The sequence below is a fragment of the Electrona antarctica genome (assembly GCF_951216825.1).
Source record: "Electrona antarctica genome assembly, contig: scaffold_253, whole genome shotgun sequence".
Taxonomy (NCBI): Eukaryota; Metazoa; Chordata; class Actinopteri; order Myctophiformes; family Myctophidae; genus Electrona; species Electrona antarctica.
Window position 1 is genome coordinate 152978 of NW_027638676.1, and position 19523 is coordinate 172500.

General features: G+C 43.7%; 1 protein-coding gene across 1 annotated transcript in view; it reads right to left on the bottom strand.

Annotated features, from left to right (window-relative positions):
* Positions 1 to 565: 565 nt before the first annotated feature.
* The window catches only part of LOC306917759 (NACHT, LRR and PYD domains-containing protein 3-like), a 40107-nt gene continuing 21149 nt past the window's right edge, over positions 566 to 19523 (bottom strand). The window contains exons 9-15 of the mRNA XM_079530670.1: positions 11936 to 12470; positions 10067 to 10129; positions 9387 to 9601; positions 7108 to 7355; positions 4642 to 4764; positions 4050 to 4203; positions 566 to 1515 (exon numbers count right to left, since the gene is read on the bottom strand). Of these exons, the coding sequence (XP_079386796.1) occupies positions 1181 to 1515; positions 4050 to 4203; positions 4642 to 4764; positions 7108 to 7355; positions 9387 to 9601; positions 10067 to 10129; positions 11936 to 12470 (1673 nt within the window). The 3' untranslated portion in view covers positions 566 to 1180. The remainder of the gene's footprint in view (positions 1516 to 4049; positions 4204 to 4641; positions 4765 to 7107; positions 7356 to 9386; positions 9602 to 10066; positions 10130 to 11935; positions 12471 to 19523) is intronic.

Sequence of the window (19523 nt, forward strand, 5' to 3'; positions counted from 1 at the left end):
TCTCCTAATGGTACCAACATCATGTTATCTCTCCTAATGGTACCAACACCATGTTATCTATCCTAATGGTACCAACATCATGTTATCTCTCCTAATGGTACCAACACCATGTTATCTCTCCTAATGGTACCAACATCATGTTATCTCTCCTAATGGTATCAACACCATGTTATCTCTCCTAATGGTACCAACACCATGTTATCTCTCCTAATGGTACCAACATCATGTTATCTCTCCTAATGGTACCAACACCAATATGGAATTGTGGAGAAAATCTAATCCGACGACAACAATATTCTTTAGTTTTGGGTCTGAGATTGTTGAACAAAATGATTATAAAACATTATTTAATACAACTGTATAATACATATTTTATTGTTGAATTAAAGAATATAACATTATTTATGATTATGAAAGTTTCACTTTTTGAATTATATTACAGAAGAAAATTAACTTTTACAAAATATTCTAATTTATTGAGATGGAGCTGTATACATATGACTGGGTTATCTACACATGAAACTGGCCAAAGACGGCCCGTAGGCCCATGGACCTGAACACAGACGTGGTTCCCACACACACAAGCTGCCCAGCTTCACTGAATTCATTGATTGAAGTATTTATTAACAGATTGGAGAATTACAGTACATTTCAAGCACAACTCAATACAAAGACTGTTAACTGTGAGTGGACGACACCATAAAGCATTACACTTGTTTACAAGAGGGTCCACCTTGTTCAATTCATCATAACATTTAGAGACGTACAAATAAACACTTCTATAAAGCCAAAAACAGGAAATCATCATGAAAGGAGGTAAAAAAGGAAAAAACAAACATATACAGTGAGGGGAAAAAGGAGATTAACCCATTCAGGACGGGAACGGTTTTAAGCATTATTTTATACTTTAACTATTGAAAAATAGCAGATCTACAAGCTCATAGCGCGGCACTGTCCAGTGTCCAGTATGTCCACCCGAAATACACTGCTGAATGCAGTATGCATATGCATTGTATGCATTACACGGCTTGGTCGAATGCTTGATTTTGATTGGTCAATGGATGAAGTGGGTTAATTGCTGTGGCTCGATGTTTAGTTTCTGTCATTCTTTTTGGCTACGATTGTGCAATCTTTTGTTTTGTACGTGCGTTTCAATCAAAGGTCTAAACCGAGACAGATCTCAAGGTTGGTTCAAACCCAGGTCGTCGTAAAGCGTTGGATCCTCTTCGCGAAACGCGGCGATCATCTTCGCCGACGCCTCGTCGCCTTTCTTTCTCACCATGTCGATTAATTCCCGCGCTCTCTCCGTCCTGCCCTTCTCCAGCCTGACCGAGTCCATCTCTGCGTCGTTGAGGACGTTCTCGTCCAGCAGTCTGTCCAGCAGAGCATGGATCACCGGCTCTGACACTCGTTTGATGAACCCTAAACGCACAGAGCGCAACGTCTCCGCTCCCTGTCGCGGCGCCATCGCTGTCGTCGCGTCTGGCTGGCTGGGGGCAGAGCCTGGATGGTGTTCTGGAAGAAAAAATATTGTTATTATTGTTGACCCTACAGACCCTACAGACCCTCACCGCGCTCAGATCAGCCAACGCAGGAAAGCTGATCCCTGGCTCCAAAACTATGGAATGAACTTCCCATTGCAGTCAGAACTACAGACTCACTCCCAATCTAAACTATGGAATCAATGAACTTCCCAATGCAGTCAGAACTACAGACTCACTCCCAATCTAAACTATGGAATGAACTTCCCATTGCAGTCAGAACTACAGACTCACTCCCAATCTAACTATGGAATGAACTTCCCATTGCAGTCAGAACTACAGACTCACTCCCAATCTAAACTATGGAATCAATGAACTTCCCATTGCAGTCAGAACTACAGACTCACTCCCAATCTAAACTATGGAATGAACTTCCCATTGCAGTCAGAACTACAGACTCACTCCCAATCTAAACTATGGAATGAACTTCCCATTGCAGTCAGAACTACAGACTCACTCCCAATCTAAACTATGGAATCAATGAACTTCCCAATGCAGTCAGAACTACAGACTCACTCCCAATCTAAACTATGGAATGAACTTCCCATTGCAGTCAGAACTACAGACTCACTCCCAATCTAAACTATGGAATGAACTTCCCATTGCAGTCAGAACTACAGACTCACTCCCAATCTAAACTATGGAATCAATGAACTTCCCAATGCAGTCAGAACTACAGACTCACTCCCAATCTAAACTATGGAATGAACTTCCCATTGCAGTCAGAACTACAGACTCACTCCCAATCTAACTATGGAATGAACTTCCCATTGCAGTCAGAACTACAGACTCACTCCCAATCTAAACTATGGAATCAATGAACTTCCCATTGCAGTCAGAACTACAGACTCACTCCCAATCTAAACTATGGAATGAACTTCCCATTGCAGTCAGAACTACAGACTCACTCCCAATCTAAACTATGGAATGAACTTCCCATTGCAGTCAGAACTACAGACTCACTCCCAATCTAAACTATGGAATCAATGAACTTCCCATTGCAGTCAGAACTACAGACTCACTCCCAATCTAAACTATGGAATGAACTTCCCATTGCAGTCAGAACTACAGACTCACTCCCAATCTAAACTATGGAATGAACTTCCCATTGCAGTCAGAACTACAGACTCACTCCCAATCTAAACTATGGAATCAATGAACTTCCCATTGCAGTCAGAACTACAGACTCACTCCCAATCTAACTATGGAATGAACTTCCCATTACAGTCAGAACTACAGACTCACTCCCAATCTAAACTATGGAATGAACTTCCCATTGCAGTCAGAACTACAGACTCACTCCCAATCTAACTATGGAATGAACTTCCCATTACAGTCAGAACTACAGACTCACTCCCAATCTAAACTATGGAATGAACTTCCCATTACAGTCAGAACTACAGACTCACTCCCAATCTAACTATGGAATGAACTTCCCATTACAGTCAGAACTACAGACTCACTCCCAATCTAAACTATGGAATTAACTTCCCATTACAGTCAGAACTACAGACTCACTCCCAATCTAACTATGGAATGAACTTCCCATTACAGTCAGAACTACAGACTCACTCCCAATCTTCCGCCGTAGTCTGAAAACCCACCTCTTCAGACTCCATCTTAACCCGTAGCACTTGCCCTAGCCTTGACGACCTTACAGGCGTATGCAAAGGCTCAACTTATGTAACTTAGATAGCATTTTATGTAGACAGAGCACTCTATAGTGTATACTCATAGTTTCAAAGATATTCCACTCTTAGATGGATGTTAGGTTCTTAGTTTATGTATGATTCTTGATGACTACTTTTTATGTTTTTCATGTTGTGTTCTTGCTTACTGTAAAATGTAAATACAGTATGAGAAAAAACCTTTACAAACACATCTGTCATCTGATGACACTTGAATCCAGTCACTGTATGACAACATTGCTTTGGTTTATCTCAACAGTTAATTCATTGATCATTCTTTATTTGTGTGTGTGTGTGTGTGTGTGTGTGTGTGTGTGTGTGTGTGTGTGTGTGTGTGTGTGTGTGTGTGTGTGTGTGTGTGTATTTTTTCAGACATTTCTGTTTATTTGATGCACCAATAATGCAATGCCTCATCAGTAAAGAGTTGAAATCTGACCGGAGTCCTGCAGTGGTCAGTTATCACACCAAAAGACAATGATATTTGACAGAACAAATTATCCATCTATGCTATTGCTTGTTCCTATTGTGCTTATACCCTGTTTTTGTGTTGTGTTGTAACGTTTGTTTGTTTTTTCTCCTTTTTATTTTTCTGTTAATTACCTTGTATTGACTGTACGCGTGAGGACCCTCTCGAAAACGAGATATTGTATCTCAAGGGGTATTCCCAAATAAAGCATTTCAAAGAAGAAAAGTGTCAGGGGTCAAATCCCCAAGAGTTATGATGGGGAAGATACAGAACTATATTTAACAGTACCTTCCAGTTCAACAGTTAAAGTATAATGATGCTTAAATTAAACAGAATACCGGTAACTATGTTTACCTTCCAGTTCAATGGCATCCTTCCAGACCTGGTTGCTCTCAGGACCCAGTAATGCCAACGAGACGAACGCAGAAGAGACTTCTGCGTTGAGATTCATCGTCACCTTAAATGTTGGATGGTAATTTGGTCCATAGTGCGGATAATATGTTTCACTCTGAAAAAAGAGATGCAATTATTGTGTAAAGAAATCGCACTTGTGTGAAGTGAGGTTCGCAGTGAGGGCAGTATTTATATCACCCCCATGACATCTTACGGTGTCATTCACTACCCTAAACAAAGGCATGCATTAAGGGCTAGCACCTCAATTATACTAGTATTGGTATTAGTAGTACTAGCAGTGGCATCATTTCAGCTAAAACTAAGGTATGGCAAGCTCACAACGCACGACTTGCCCGTGCGTGCGTAGTACGCCCGTGTGGCGCACGCACACGCTGACATTTTTGCGGTTACGTGTGGGTTATTTGCCTATTTCTATGCCATTTTGTCCTCCCCTGGTGCCACTGAGTACTAGTAGTATTACTAGTAGTATTAGTTACATTATCATGTCCTTTAACATATAATAAACTCAGGTTGTCGTTTCAATGTGTGATACCTCAGGTTCTACTTCATGTGAGGCACATTGCAGTCTGTAGACCTGGTTTGGAGACAGAATACAGTTGGAGGTTCTGACCAGGCATTCCTTCAGGTCACTGCACTCTTGATAGAATGTCTTCACCTACAATGACACAACACAAAAATCAAGATTCAAGATTTGTTTTCCATCTGCAAGCAGCTTTAGAAACAAAAAGTGTTTCTCCTATTTAAAGCGGTCAGCAGAAATTCATAAAAGAATACAATAAAATAGTGCAGATCTGAATAAAGAAATCCTATAAACTAGAAGAATTCATGCCATAAAAATGACACGTTTTACAGGCTGTGTACTGTTGACAAGATACTTCACTAGTCTTTGTTAGGGATGGAGCTCGATACCCGATACCCGGAAAAAACAGATAACAAGCTTATCGAGTACCCGGTATCAATAAGCTTTGGGCTTATCGAGTACCCGGTATCAATAAGCTTTGGGCTTATCGAGTACCCGGTATCAATAAGCTTTGGGCTTATCGAGTACCCGTTTTTGATTGATTGATTGATTTATTAACAGTTTGCAGAATTACAGTACATTTCAAGTACAACTCAATACAAAAACTGTTAACAGTGAGTGGACGACACCATAAAGCATTACACTTGTTTACAAGAGGGCCCACCATTTTCAATTCATCAAAACATTTAGAGACGTACGAATATACACAACTATAAGGTCAAAAATAAATCATCATAGGAGGTAAAAAGGGAAAAGAAATATATACAGTGAGGGGAAACAGGGGTGGGTGGGGGATTCAGATTTTACGGTATCAATAAGCTTTGGGGCTTATCGAATACCCGGTATCAATAAGCTTTGTGCTTATCGAGTACCCGGTATCAATAAGCTTTGGGCTTATAGAGTACCCGGTATGAATAAGCTTTGTGCTTATCGAGTACCCGGTATGAATAAGCTTTGTGCTTATCCAGTACCCGGTATCAATAAGCTTTGGACTTATCAAGCCTGTTATCGAGTATAGCGGCCCATGATGTCATGTTTAAACAATCAAGACAAGAGGCGATCAATAAATAAATCTAAAAGTGTATTGATACCTGCCAACCAGTGCTGTGTGGTACACATATAGAGCACCGAAGTCTGACGTCACTTTCAGTAGAGGGCACCAACACACAGGTTCGTGTATTTTTGAGTGGTGTAAACCACTCCTACAACTGGCTTTGTTAGTCTGTCTGTGCAAAAACAATGAGCATGGTTGATGCTGATTGGTTGATGCTGATTTCATTACGTCAGACATTACGTCAGAACACAGCTGATCAGGCTATATAATACCTTAGACCACTCAGTTCACACGGGTGTGATTTTTTTATTTTATTTGTATTGAAATCTAGGGCGATTTTATGTCGCTTCATATAAGAACTGTGTTTGAAAAATAAAACGACCACCCCGGCCTTTCTGTCAGGGGAGTGGCTGTGCGTCGATGTCCATTCATATCTGATACAGCCAGTTTCTGGAGAAAATGGAATTAATGTGACCGCAAAAGCCTTGAAACTACATATGAATGCAATGTCGCTGAGCATATACGTCACGCCCAGCTGTCAACATATTGCGTTCCTGAGATTCCTCGTTGACGTAAGCTCAGCTGGTGGTGACTCGACTCGTACTAACCACGGTACATTATATATCAATAAAATTAAAATAAACGTAATTAACGTTCAGTTTCTGTTGTGCGACGGGCTGCGGGCAGATGCAGCCTACCCGGAAATGTGTGTGAAAGTGAAAGAGAGAGAGAGAGAGACAGAGAGAGAGAGAGACAGAGAGAGACAGTGCACATTCCGTTTTATTTCATTATAAGTGGTGCAAGGTCTTATATAGCCTGATCAGCTGTGGTCTGACGTAATGTCAGTGACCATAGTAACCATGCTCATTTTTTTGGGTCCCACGTACAGGTACACACACGTACAGGTACACACATACATAGACACATACAGACAAAGCTGGTTGTTGGAGTGGTTTGCACCACTCAAAAAAATCACACCTGTGTGAAGTGAGGGTCGTTAATATATTAAAGTCTAACTCATGTTGATTAGGTGATGTAATGGTGATGGAAAACAAACAGTGCACAGACAAACATTCAACGCCATTAACAATAAAGAGACAATATGACGTAATGACACATTATGACGTAAATGTTCCCTTCATTGTCAATGGCATTTACAAAACAAACATTGAACTAAAGACAAACATTAAACCTGTGTATACCCCTCAAATATTAACAAGCGCCATCCCTGCTCTGTGTTACCATGGATACCAAGATATTGTATTTGTATTATAACTACTTTGTCTTCTTATAGGCACCATGCAGTAGATAAACTTTGGTCTAAAATGTGTCTACAACCTAGCCTCTGGGTGTCTGTTCAAAAGCTACTTCAATAAGTCTATAAAGAACTAAGATGCTTCTTAACAGACAATACTGTATGTTACCTCTTTGACAGGCAAATTCCCCGGCAGCATTAACACATTCAGTCTCTGTGTTTGACGTCCTGGAGGTTGAAGGAACAGCAGAACTTGACCAGATGTTGGACAGAAATACTCCTTAATCTTCTTCCACAGGAGTCCATACAGAGACAGGTGGTCCACGTTTAAAACCACGTGAGTCTGGGTCACTTTCTGTGGCTCCAAGAGGTACGCTGCGCCATCTGTGACGTTGGCCACACAAAGGTCCACATCACCTGTGGAAAGTTAAAACATTGTAGATTCCATTTTAGGGTTAAAAGCTCAAAAGAAGCATGTGATGTATTTATTAACAATAACATGCATAAACAGTCACAGTTTAGGAGGAAGACATATTCATGACTCTGTTGTCAGATACTTTGATCAAATACAACATCCCTTCACAGATTTCAACATATTATTGCGTAAGAGCACATTTCAATAAAATAAAATATGTCCGCATATTTTGTATTTGCTTGGAAAAACAGTTGCCAAACAAACGTACACATTTCAGGGCCGAAACATGTGAACATGTGGTGTGTGTGTGTGTGTGTGTGTGTGTGTGTGTGTGTGACTGTGTGCGTGTGTGCGCGCTCGCGCGCGTGCGTGTGTGTGTGTGTGAGAGTGAAAGAGAGAGAGAGAGAGACAGAGAGAGAGAGAGACAGAGAGAGACAGTGCACATTCCGTTTTATTTCATTATAAGGTTTGATATTAAATGTACAACATGAATATGAACATCCCGAGTTATCTCTCTATTAAAATAAAAAAAGGTTTTGTAAAAGGATATAGTATAATGTCTGGAGCAGAGCTAAGTAACTCTTGCAAGGGGGGGGGGTCTAACTCACCAAAAAGCGTTCATATTTTGAGGGAGAGGTGGATGAGGAGCAGAAATGAAGCGCTAGTATATCCATCAGATCAAAACCACGGAGAGCGCCCTGGATTAGGAGAGACGAGGCATTCTTTATGCCGTGCTAACAGCTAAGTCAACGGTAAGCTAATATGACCCTAGAGCGCGAAGGACGGTGGCCGAGAGTCGGACTGAAAAATTAAAAAAAGGAAAAAATTCAGAATATTCTTCTCTCGCCTGGTATCATTGAGGATGCTAGGACGCTAGGACGTGTACAAACTGTACACACGTCCAATACATCCCTCGATTGGAATCCCTAGGACGTTTCCAGACGTCCTACGGATGGAATGTGTCCAATTGACTTTGATGTACACGGCATCCATCTTGCCAGCAAGGTGCTAACTAGGTGCAACTTCCCATTGACAGCTCATTCATCCAATCAGAAAAGTCCTTTCTGATTGTATTAAATAACGTCAAACTCACCAACATTGCAGCTGTACGGGAAGCTTGAATTATCCTCTTACTATCTGTAAAGTTTATGTTTCATAAAAATCTACCGTAGACATGTTATGAGCTATGTTATGTTATGAGTTATGAGTGGCCGGATGGTAACCGCAAGGTTCCCAGTTCGATCCCTGTGGGCTCCCCCAGAGTTAGTGTGGAAGTGTCCTTGAGCAAGACTCTGAATCCCTGATTGCTCCCGATGGGCAGGTTGGTGCCTTGCATGGTTTCCTCTGCCATCGGTGTGTGAATGTGTGTGTGAATGGGTGAATGTAATGAACAATCTATGTAAAGGTGTGTGAATGGGTGAATGTAATGAACAATCTATGTAAAGGTGTGTGAATGGGTGAATGTAATGAACAATCTATGTAAAGGTGTGTGAATGGGTGAATGTAATGCACAATCTATGTAAAGGTGTGTGAATGGGTGAATGTAATGCACAATCTATGTAAAGGTGTGTGAATGGGTGAATGTAATGCAAAATCTATGTAAAGGTGTGTGAATGGGTGAATGTAATGCACAATCTATGTAAAGGTGTGTGAATGGGTGAATGTAATGCAAAATCTATGTAAAGGCCACGCCCACTCACCCACTGGCCTGATGACTACCTGGTTCCACCTGTGTGTCTCACGTCACTGTCCTTGTGTGTGATGGCACAGTGTGGCAAGTGTAGCTGACTCACCAGGTGTGATGGCACCGTGTGGCAGGTGTAGCTGACTCACCAGGTGTGATCTCACAGTGTGGCAGGTGTAGCTGACTCACCAGGTGTAATGGCACAGTGTGGCAGGTGTAGCTGACTCACCAGGTGTGATGGCACAGTGTGGCAGGTGTAGCTGACTCACCAGGTGTAATGGCACAGTGTGGCAGGTGTAGCTGACTCACCAGGTGTAATGGCACAGTGTGGCAGGTGTAGCTGACTCACCAGGTGTGATGGCACAGTGTGGCAGGTGTAGCTGGCAGACAGCGTTCTGAGGACACTGGATGTCAAACAGAGGACCTGCGGGAGTCCTTCCTGTTGACGGGAGACATCTCTCCTCCCACTGAACAGTCCTGTAGAGAACGTCTCCTCCCCTCCATGTTCCAAACACCAACCTGGTGTCACTGCACTGGAACAGCCCTGCCCCGGGGCACTGGAACCTGGGACACATATGAGGGTTAGGTTAGCGTTAGCCCTAAACCCTAAACCTAACCCTAACCCTCACGCAAACCTTAACCTAGCTCTGGTCCATAGCTCTAATGCTCTGGTCCATAGCTCTAATGCTCTGGTCCATAGCTCTAATGCTCTGGTCCATAGCTCTAATGCTCTGGTCCATAGCTCTAATGCTCTGGTCCATAGCTCTAATGCATTGCATTTAGAGCTATGTTACTCTCGACTTCCGCCGCTCGCATGAATGCAGACCAGCCTCTCGTCTTTAGCGTAAATAAAAATAACGTTTTTGCTACTCACCAAAACAAAGGCGGGGCGTGTCATTAGAAAGCCTACTTTACTTAGTGGAAGCACTCTGAGGGCCCCCCCCCCCCCCACATAAATGGTACATTTTGGCCAGAAAGGGATTTTTGGTACTATAATAGTGGAACTGTGTGTTAGGGGTTAGAACTGACCTGTATTCAGTGGTCGTGTGTTCTGTGTGCACGACGGGGGAGAAACTGGTTGGAACGACTGGCCTGAAACGCACGTGCGCACGCACACGCACACGCGCGCACGCACACGCACACGCACACACACGCACACACACACACACACACACACACACACACACACACAAAATTTGATTTTAGGGATTATAATATTTGAGCCACTTGAGCACATTTTACACTACTTCAAGAATATTTTAAAATAGTCCAAATAGCTGATCTACAAGTGCACAACTCTACCCTACCCTAGGGTAGAGTTACTCTACCCTACCCTAACCACAACTCTTTGATTTGATATGTTGGTTTACAACTACTGTAAGTATAACTCAGACATTTTCACCTGAGAAATGATTCTACACATGTCTTCTAAATGTCTTCTAAATGTCCTCTAAATGTCTTCTAAATGTCTTCTAAATGTCCTCTAAATGTCTTCTAAATGTCTTCTAAATGTCCTCTAAATGTCCTCTAAATGTCTTCTAAATGTCTTCTAAATGTCTTCTAAATGTCCTCTAAATGTCTTCTAAATGTCCTCTAAATGTCTTCTAAATGTCTTCTAAATGTCTTCTAAATGTCCTCTAAATGTCTTCTAAATGTCCTCTAAATGTCTTCTAAATGTCTTCTAAATGTCTTCTAAATGTCCTCTAAATGTCTTCTAAATGTCTTCTAAATGTCTTCTAAATGTCTTCTAAATCATGGCAGTTTTCAGAAAAAAAACATTTGTTTCTATATCAGTGGTTCTCAAACTATTTCATGTCAAGGACCCCCAAACATGACATGTTTGTTATGTTTTTGGCCGCAGACCCCCATCTGAACATATGTTGTTCCAGGGACCGCCCAAGCAGCAAAGATTTTAGTTAAAAACGTTCGCTCTGAAAGAATATATATTCAAAGATTTGCGCCGCATTTTCACAATTCACCCAAAATAGCAGATCTACAAGCTCGTATTGCGGCACTCGATGCCGCGCTATGAGCTTGTAGATGTGCTATTTTTCAATAGCTAAAGCAGTGGTTTCAAAAGTGGGGTCCGGGGTCCCCCAGGGGTCCTTGAGGGAGTTCAGGGGGTCAAATGATAGTTCTGAGAGTGTACAAATGGGTCCATTTGTACACTCTCAGAGTTAAATTAACATTGATTTTACAATATAAATTTGGTCGTCCTAGAGATACAAATGCCATTAAATGGGGGTCCGTAGACTAATGCATGTCAAACTGGGGGTCCTTGAAATTAAACAGGTTGAGAATCACTGCTAGAGCCGTAAAAACCTTCTCTTATGGGGGTCCCTGGCATGTATTTTCAAAGGGGGTCCACGGGGCTGATTAGTGTTAATTTGGGGGTCCCTGGCATATCTTTTCAAAGGGGGTCCACGGGGCTGATTAGTGTTCATTTGGGGGTCCCTGGCATATCTTTTCAAAGGGGGTCCACGGGGCTGATTAGTGTTAATTTGGGGGTCCCTGGCATATCTTTTCAAAGGGGGTCCACGGGGCTGATTAGTGTTAATTTGGGGGTCCTTGACATGAAAAAGTTTGAGAACCAGTGTTATAGATACATTATAAACACTGAAAATATCAGATCTATAAAACATGTGCAACACCTTATAGATCATGTTACAACACACTGAAAACATCTGCATGTTATGATGATGTTATAAACGCTGAATATATCAGATCTATAAAACATCTATATGTTATGTTATAAAAATATCAGATCTATAAAACATCTGCATGTTATGATGATGTTATAAAAATATCAGATCTATAAAACACGTGTGTGTGTGTGTGTGTGTGTGTGTGTGTGTGTGTGTGTGTGTGTGTGTGTGTGTGTGTGTGTGTTCCACTTACTCTATCTGACACAAAGACACTGAGGAGCGAGGCCCCACACAGAACCCAGCATAGAGGGTCTCAGTGAAGGTGGTCTGGAAGGTGTACAGGTGTGTGTGTGTCTCAGAGGACACTCTGTAGAAGGACAGACGGCCAGCAGGACGGTCCACATACACTGCTACTCTGTTGGAGCCAGAGGGACGGACAAGGAGGACGGTGCTCTTCTTATTGTGATGGACAGAGTATCTGTTGTCTCCATCATCACAGAGCAGACTCCAGGACAGGTCATTGGATCCAAGCAGAATGTCACCACCCCATCCTCTCCGTGTGATTCTTCTGGAAGTCCCTCCTATCTGAACCACTCCACTCCACTCTACCTCGCCGTACCAGCATCCAGTCAGACCCTCTCTGCACAGAACCTGTGGCCAGTACTGAAATCTGTCTGGATGGTCTGGATAGCTCTGAGGCTCACTGGTCCCGGTCACCTTTCTGTTGTTCTCCGACAGAGAGAGGTCTGGGTTTGTTGTGTTTGTGTCCAGTGTGAGAGGAAAGGCATCTGATGGAGAGAACAACAAACAATACTTCACTACATCACAAAGTACTGAGTAGAGATGTAACATTATGACATTTATCAGTTCGGTATCTAAAATACCACAGTTGTGGTATTTAACAGTATATAGGTGGTCAAAGTGCACGCACGCACGCACGCACGCACGCACGCACGCACGCACGCACGCACGCACGCACGCACGCACGCACGCACACACACACACACACACACACACACACACACACACACACACACACACACACACACACACACACACACACACACACACACACACACACACACACACACACACACACACACACACACACACACACACACACACACACACACACACACACACACACACACACACACACACACACACACACACACACACACACACACACACACACACACACACACACACACACACACACACACACACACACACACACACACACACACACACACACACACACACACACACACACACACACACACGTTATTGTGGGCCGGCAATGTTCGGAATTGGCCAATCAGGATAGAGTATGAATGGAACGGATCTGTCTTGATCACATGACTATAACGTAAGCCGTAAGTAGTGGGTGTGTGGGAGAGAGAGAGACAGAGAGAGACAAAGAGAGAGAGAGAGAGAGAGAGAGAGAGAGACAGAGACAGAGAGAGAGAGAGACAGAGAGACAGAGAGAGAGAGAGAGAGAGACAGAGAGACAGAGAGAGACAAAGAGAGAGAGAGAGAGACAGAGACAGAGAGAGAGAGAGAGAGAGAGAGAGAGAGAGAGAGAGAGAGAGAGAGAGAGAGAGACAGAGAGAGAGAGAGAGAGAGAGAGAGAGAGAGAGACAGAGAGAGAGACAGAGAGACAGAGACAATTACAATAGAGTAGATACAGTACACACACAGAGAGAGACAGAGAGAGAGAGAGAGAGAGAGAGAGAGAGAGAGAGAGAGAGAGAGAGAGACAGAGACAGAGAGATAACAAAGTCAGAAAAACATTAACAATGTACAGACTCAGCGAGCACAGCCTGGCCATCGAGAAAGGCCGATATAGACAAACCTGGCTGCCCAGAGAGGACAGGCTGTGTTCTCACTGTAATCAAGGAGTGGTGGAGACAGAGCTCCACTTCTTGACTGCATGTGAAAAATATGAACATATTAGAGAAGAATACTACCCTAAATTCATAGAAATAACAAAAACAAGGATACAGTTTGACTCTATCCAGGCAATCCCCTACTTATTAGGGGGAAAAGCTGAGTGTTCCAGGTTGGCAGCAAAATATGTATCAGCCTGCCACAAAATGAGGGACAATGGGTGAACACTATAGGCTAAGTCTACTACAATTGATCAATGTAATTTTGTTTATGTTTTTCCTTGTCTTGTTTATATTTTTTATATATGTATAATTTATTATTTTGTTTCATACAATGTATGTAATGCTTTGGCAATATAAGAATGCTTGTCATGCCAATAAAGTATATTTGAATTGAATTGAGAGAGAGACACAGAGAGAGAGAGACAGAGAGAGACAGAGACAGAGACAGAGACAGAGAGAGAGAGAGAGAGAGACAGAGAGAGAGAGAGAGAGAGAGACAGACAGATAGAGACAGAGAGACAGAGAGAGACAGAGACAGAGAGAGAGAGAGAGAGAGAGAGAGAGAGAGAGACAGACAGATAGAGACAGAGAGACAGAGAGAGACAAAGAGAGAGACATAGAGAGAGAGAGAGACAAAGAGAGAGAGAGAGAGAGAGAGAGAGAGAGAGAGAGAGAGAGAGAGAGAGAGACAGACAGAGAGAGACAAAGAGAGAGACAGAGAGAGACAGAGACAGAGAGAGAGAGACAGACAGACAGACAGAGACAGAGACAAAGAGAGAGAGAGAGAGAGAGAGAGAGACAGAGAGAGACAAAGAGAGAGACAGAGAGAGAGAGAGAGAGAGAGAGAGAGACAGACAGACAGAGACAAAGAGAGAGACAGAGAGAGAGAGAGAGACAGAGAGAGACAAAGAGAGAGACAGAGAGAGACAGAGACAAAGAGAGAGAGAGACAAAGAGAGAGAGAGAGAGACAAAAGAGAGAGAGAGAGAGAGACAGAGACAGCATCCGGTCGTTGAGATGGACAGACGTGTTTCGTCTCGCTCCTGCGCCAAGTCACAGAATGTTGTCAAAAAAGCGTATTTTCTCGCTCATTTTCTTTTTATACTCCTGTGGATTATGGATTTCTACTCCAATTCACCCTGGTTCTACCATCACGTGGATATGAGGAAAATTGATTACGAGAACAACACCAGCGTAAACAACGAAGAACACAGCACGTTTTATCTCCTCGGCAACAACAATGGATCGACCGGTAAACATCTCGGGCACGGCGCGGCTGGAATCCACGCGCTGTTAACCTGCAATCCGGCCAAAAGAAACAAACCCCTGCTTGGCAAGATCGACAGACTTGATTGATTGATTGATTGAAAATTGTATTAACAGTTTGCAGAATTACAGTACATTTCAAGCACAAACTCAATACAAAGGCTGTTAACTGTGAGTGGACGACCCAATTAAGCATTACACTTGTTTACAACAGGGTCCACCATGTTCAAATCATCAAAACATTTAGAGACGTACAAATAGACACTACTATATAGACAAAGAACAGTACAGGAATTCATCATAATGGAGGTAAAAAGGGAAAATAAATATATACAGTGAGGGAAAAAAGGGGGGGGGGCGGTGGTAATGTTGTATATTCTTGTTAATGGCAGGAGACATCCAACCCAATCCTGGTCCTGTATTCACTAGACTTCAGGCGAAGAAACAAATTTGCAGCCTGATGAACACGGACGCAAGGACAACAAAAGAGACGGTCACGGCCACACAGCCAACTCAAGGTACAGGCACGGAGTCGACTTGGGGACCCATCGCAAGGACAACACATGAGACGGTCACGGCCACACAGCCAACTCAAGGTACAGGCACGGAGTCGACTTGGGGACCCATCGCAAGGACAACACATGAGACGGTCACGGCCACACAGCCAACTCAAGGTACGGGCACGGAGTCGACTTGGGGACCCATCGCAAGGACAAAACACAAGAGATGGTCACGGCCACACAGCCAACTCAAGGTACAGGCACGGAGTCGACTTGGGGACCCATCGCAAGGACAACACATGAGACGGTCACGGCCACACAGCCAACTCAAGGTACAGGCACGGAGTCGACTTGGGGACCCATCGCAAGGACAACACATGAGACGGTCACGGCCACACAGCCAACTCAAGGTACGGGCACGGAGTCGACTTGGGGACCCATCGCAAGGACAAAACACAAGAGATGGTCACGGCCACACAGCCAACTCAAGGTACAGGCACGGAGCCGACTTGGGGACCCAACGCAGATCCTCCAAGGCAATCAAACAAAGGAACGGAGCTGAACGTGAATCTTCCCCCCCCCACCCCCACCCCCACCGAGGACGCCCGCTCCCTTCCCCCTATTCAACCCATGGCTACTAACAAAGACAATGGACCTGATCAACTCTTCTCAATTGCTGACATCAACAAATCAATCCTCAACAACAATGGTATTCATCTTTTTCATCTCAATGTAAACAGCCTTTATTCCAAAATGGCCGAAATTAGAGAATTATTCCTTACCGGCAAGGCAAACATTTTGTGTTTTTCTGAGACCAAACTAGATGAATCCATCAGGAACGCTGAGATTGAAATTGAGAACTACTCGGTAGTCAGAAATGATAGAAACCGTAATGGGGGTGGTGTTTGCATGTATATCCACAAAGATACTGAATTCATTACCCGTACTGACTTACAGCATGTTGAAATTGAAACTGTGTGGGTTGAATTAATTTTCAAAAATGCGAAATCAGTACTAGTTGGCACAGTCTACAGACCTCCTGATCAGCAAGGCTTTTATGATATTCTTGAGGGTTGCTTAGCTGAGGAGGAGGGTGCAGAGAAAATCCTGATGGGCGATCTGAATACAGACGTACAGCGTAAAGAGGCGCCTGTTTTCAAATCATTTAGTAGGTTTTGTGATCTGCATAGTATTAGCCAGCTTATTACCCAACCCACTAGAGTGTGTGTTTCTACTCAAACTGTCATTGATCTCATTCTGACCTCGGACAAATCCAGAATCTCCAAGAAAGGTGTTTTTGTATGCGGGCTTAGTGATCATTTCATGATATTCTGTACCCGCAAAAAACAAAAACCAAAGTCTGGCTGCCACAAAGCAGTCATATCAAGGGACCTCAAAACCTACTCGTGTGAGGTCTTTAACCAAGAATTGGAGAGTCTGGATTGGTCCGATGAGCTTAACAGCACACTTGTCGAAGAAGCTTGGCTTGGCTTCAAAACCAAATTTACATCAGTACTGAACTACATGGCTCCTCTGAGAACCATCAGGGTCAAAACCCGCTCGGAGCCATGGATGAATTCGGACATAATGACTGCAACGAATGCCAGAGACAAAAAATGCTCTGAATTTCTTAAATGCAAGTCAAAGCTTGCCAAGCGCTTCAACAGGGGTCTCCAAGCTCAGCTGGACAACCTAAAAACCCAACGAAACAGGCTAAGAAATAATGTTACTGCCATGATCAAATCCGCCAAAAGTAACTTTATTAATAATAAAGCTGAGGAAAACAAAAACAATCCTCGAGAGCTCTGGAAGCTACTCAACAACCAATTAGGCTATAGTCAGAAACTGAAAACCAGGTTTTCAAACATAAACATTAAAGCGAACAACACTCTCATCACTGACAAGCTTGATGTGGCCAACTACTTGAACATCTTCTTTACAAACATATCAACAACGCTGGTTAACAATCTGCCCTCCCACTCTGGGCTCTTTGGTGTAGAGCACATTAAAACCTTCTACAGAAACCTAGGTGTTTGTAAAGACGATTTTAAATTAGTTATGGTAACAACTGATGAGGTACTTAAGAAACTGAGTGCCCTCCAACCCCACAAGGCCACTGGCCATGACAATATTCCCTCTAAATTTCTCAGAGACTCAGCCATCTCTATAGCTCCAATCATCACCCACATAGTAAACCTCTCCATCAAACAGGGACAGGTCCCCCTAGATTTCAAACTGGCCAAAGTAACCCCCCTGCACAAGAAAGGGAGTAAATTAGACCCCAGCAACTACCGCCCTATTTCTATTCTAAGCTCCATCTCGAAAGTGATGGAAAAAATAGTCTATGAACAGGTTGAAAAGTATCTTGCCACTAATAAATTATTGTACGAGTTCCAATCTGGCTTCAGAACATCCCACTCCACTGACACATGCCTTCTCTATTTGAGCGACCACATCAAACAAGAGGTGGACACTGGCAAATACTGCGGCATGGTCATGCTGGACCTCCAAAAGGCTTTTGACACAGTGAACCACTCCATACTGGTTAACAAGCTAAAAGCAATTGGTTTCGATAGCACATCAGCGAGCTGGATGCAATCCTACCTGGAGGGAGAGAACAGATGGTGGAAGTGAACGGAACACTGTCCCCCCCCTCCCAGTGAGCTGTGGCGTTCCACAAGGAAGCATACTAGGGCCTCTACTGTTCCTAATATATGTTAACGACATGACTTCAGCTTGTGACTGCAACTTGTTCCTGTTCGCAGATGACTCGGCACTGCTGGTCTCGGACAGGGACAAACTGCAGGTTGAAAATGCCCTCAAATCTGAACTCGGTAGAATCTGCACCTGGCTCGCTGATAACAAACTATCTTTACACCTGGGAAAAACTGAATCCATTCTCTTTGGATCTAATAGTAATCTCAGCAAGGCAAATTTCTTCTTGGTTAGAGTGGGTGACAATGTTATCACACGTAAAGATGAAATTACCTACCTAGGTTCCATCCTGGAGGCTAATCTTTCCGGTGATAAAATGGCCACCAACGTAATCAAAAAAGTCAACCAAAGAACAAGATTCCTTTACAGGATCTCCTCACTGGTCGACAAAAACACCTTGAAGACCTTAACAGGAGCCCTTGTACAAGGCTTCTTTGACTATGCATGCACCTCCTGGTACCACAGCACCTCAAAGGCCCTTAAAACTAGGCTCCAGACCTCCCAAAACAAACTGGTCAGGCTCCTACTTGGCCTCACCCCCCGAACCCACCTCACCCCTGCCCACTTTGACAGACTGGCATGGCTTAGGGTCGGCGACAGAGTACAGCATCTTGCAATGGGTTTGGTCCACAAGATTCGATACTCCACCAAGATACCCATGTACCTGTGTAGATACTTCCTTAATGTTAACGAAGTCCACACTAGGGCCGACGATCGATCGATATGCACGGGAATCGATCTTGAAATAAAAAATCGAATAGTCATTAAAAAAAAAAAGCGGCCGCTTTTGGTCCGCGAGCCGGCCCCATTTGGTCCGCGAGCCATACTGCATGCTGGCGCCTCGCAGACCTCGCAACGCCTCCTCCCCTCTCCCCCCTCCCCCCTCACTCAAGTACGCCCCGCACCAATCCGATACCACATTTTATTTAATCACGTGATGCGCGCAGCACGGTGAGACGGGGCCGCCGGTATTGAAAACGCGCATCTCCAGCCATAGGTGTGAACGGCTTTGCCGACGTGCGAATGGGGGACAATTTAAAACAAAGGCGGCTTGCTGTAGTTTGCGACTAACATAAATTTGCATGCACAAGGGATGCAAAGTTGTTGTTTTTCTTTCTCCCCCTCTCTTCGAAGTTAGACTGGACAAATAAACTCTAAACTGACTGGGCCACGGTGGGCTCACGTTCATGGTAACTTGCGCCGTGGGTGGAACGGGTGGAAAAGTTTGGTTACAAATACAAGAGGGGAGCTAAATGCACTGCAGTGATCCAACTATTGCAACTTCAACGAGAGAGAGAGAGATGCAGAGAGAGAGAGGAGGGGGGTCACGTTAGCAACAGGCTAAGCTCACAGCATATCGGTACGTTCGTTCTATAAAGAGTAGATCCGCTCCCGTTTGGGGGCTGCTCCCAGCCCCTAAACGGTAGCGATCTACCCTTTAATAGAACGAACGTACGGTGCATTTGTTG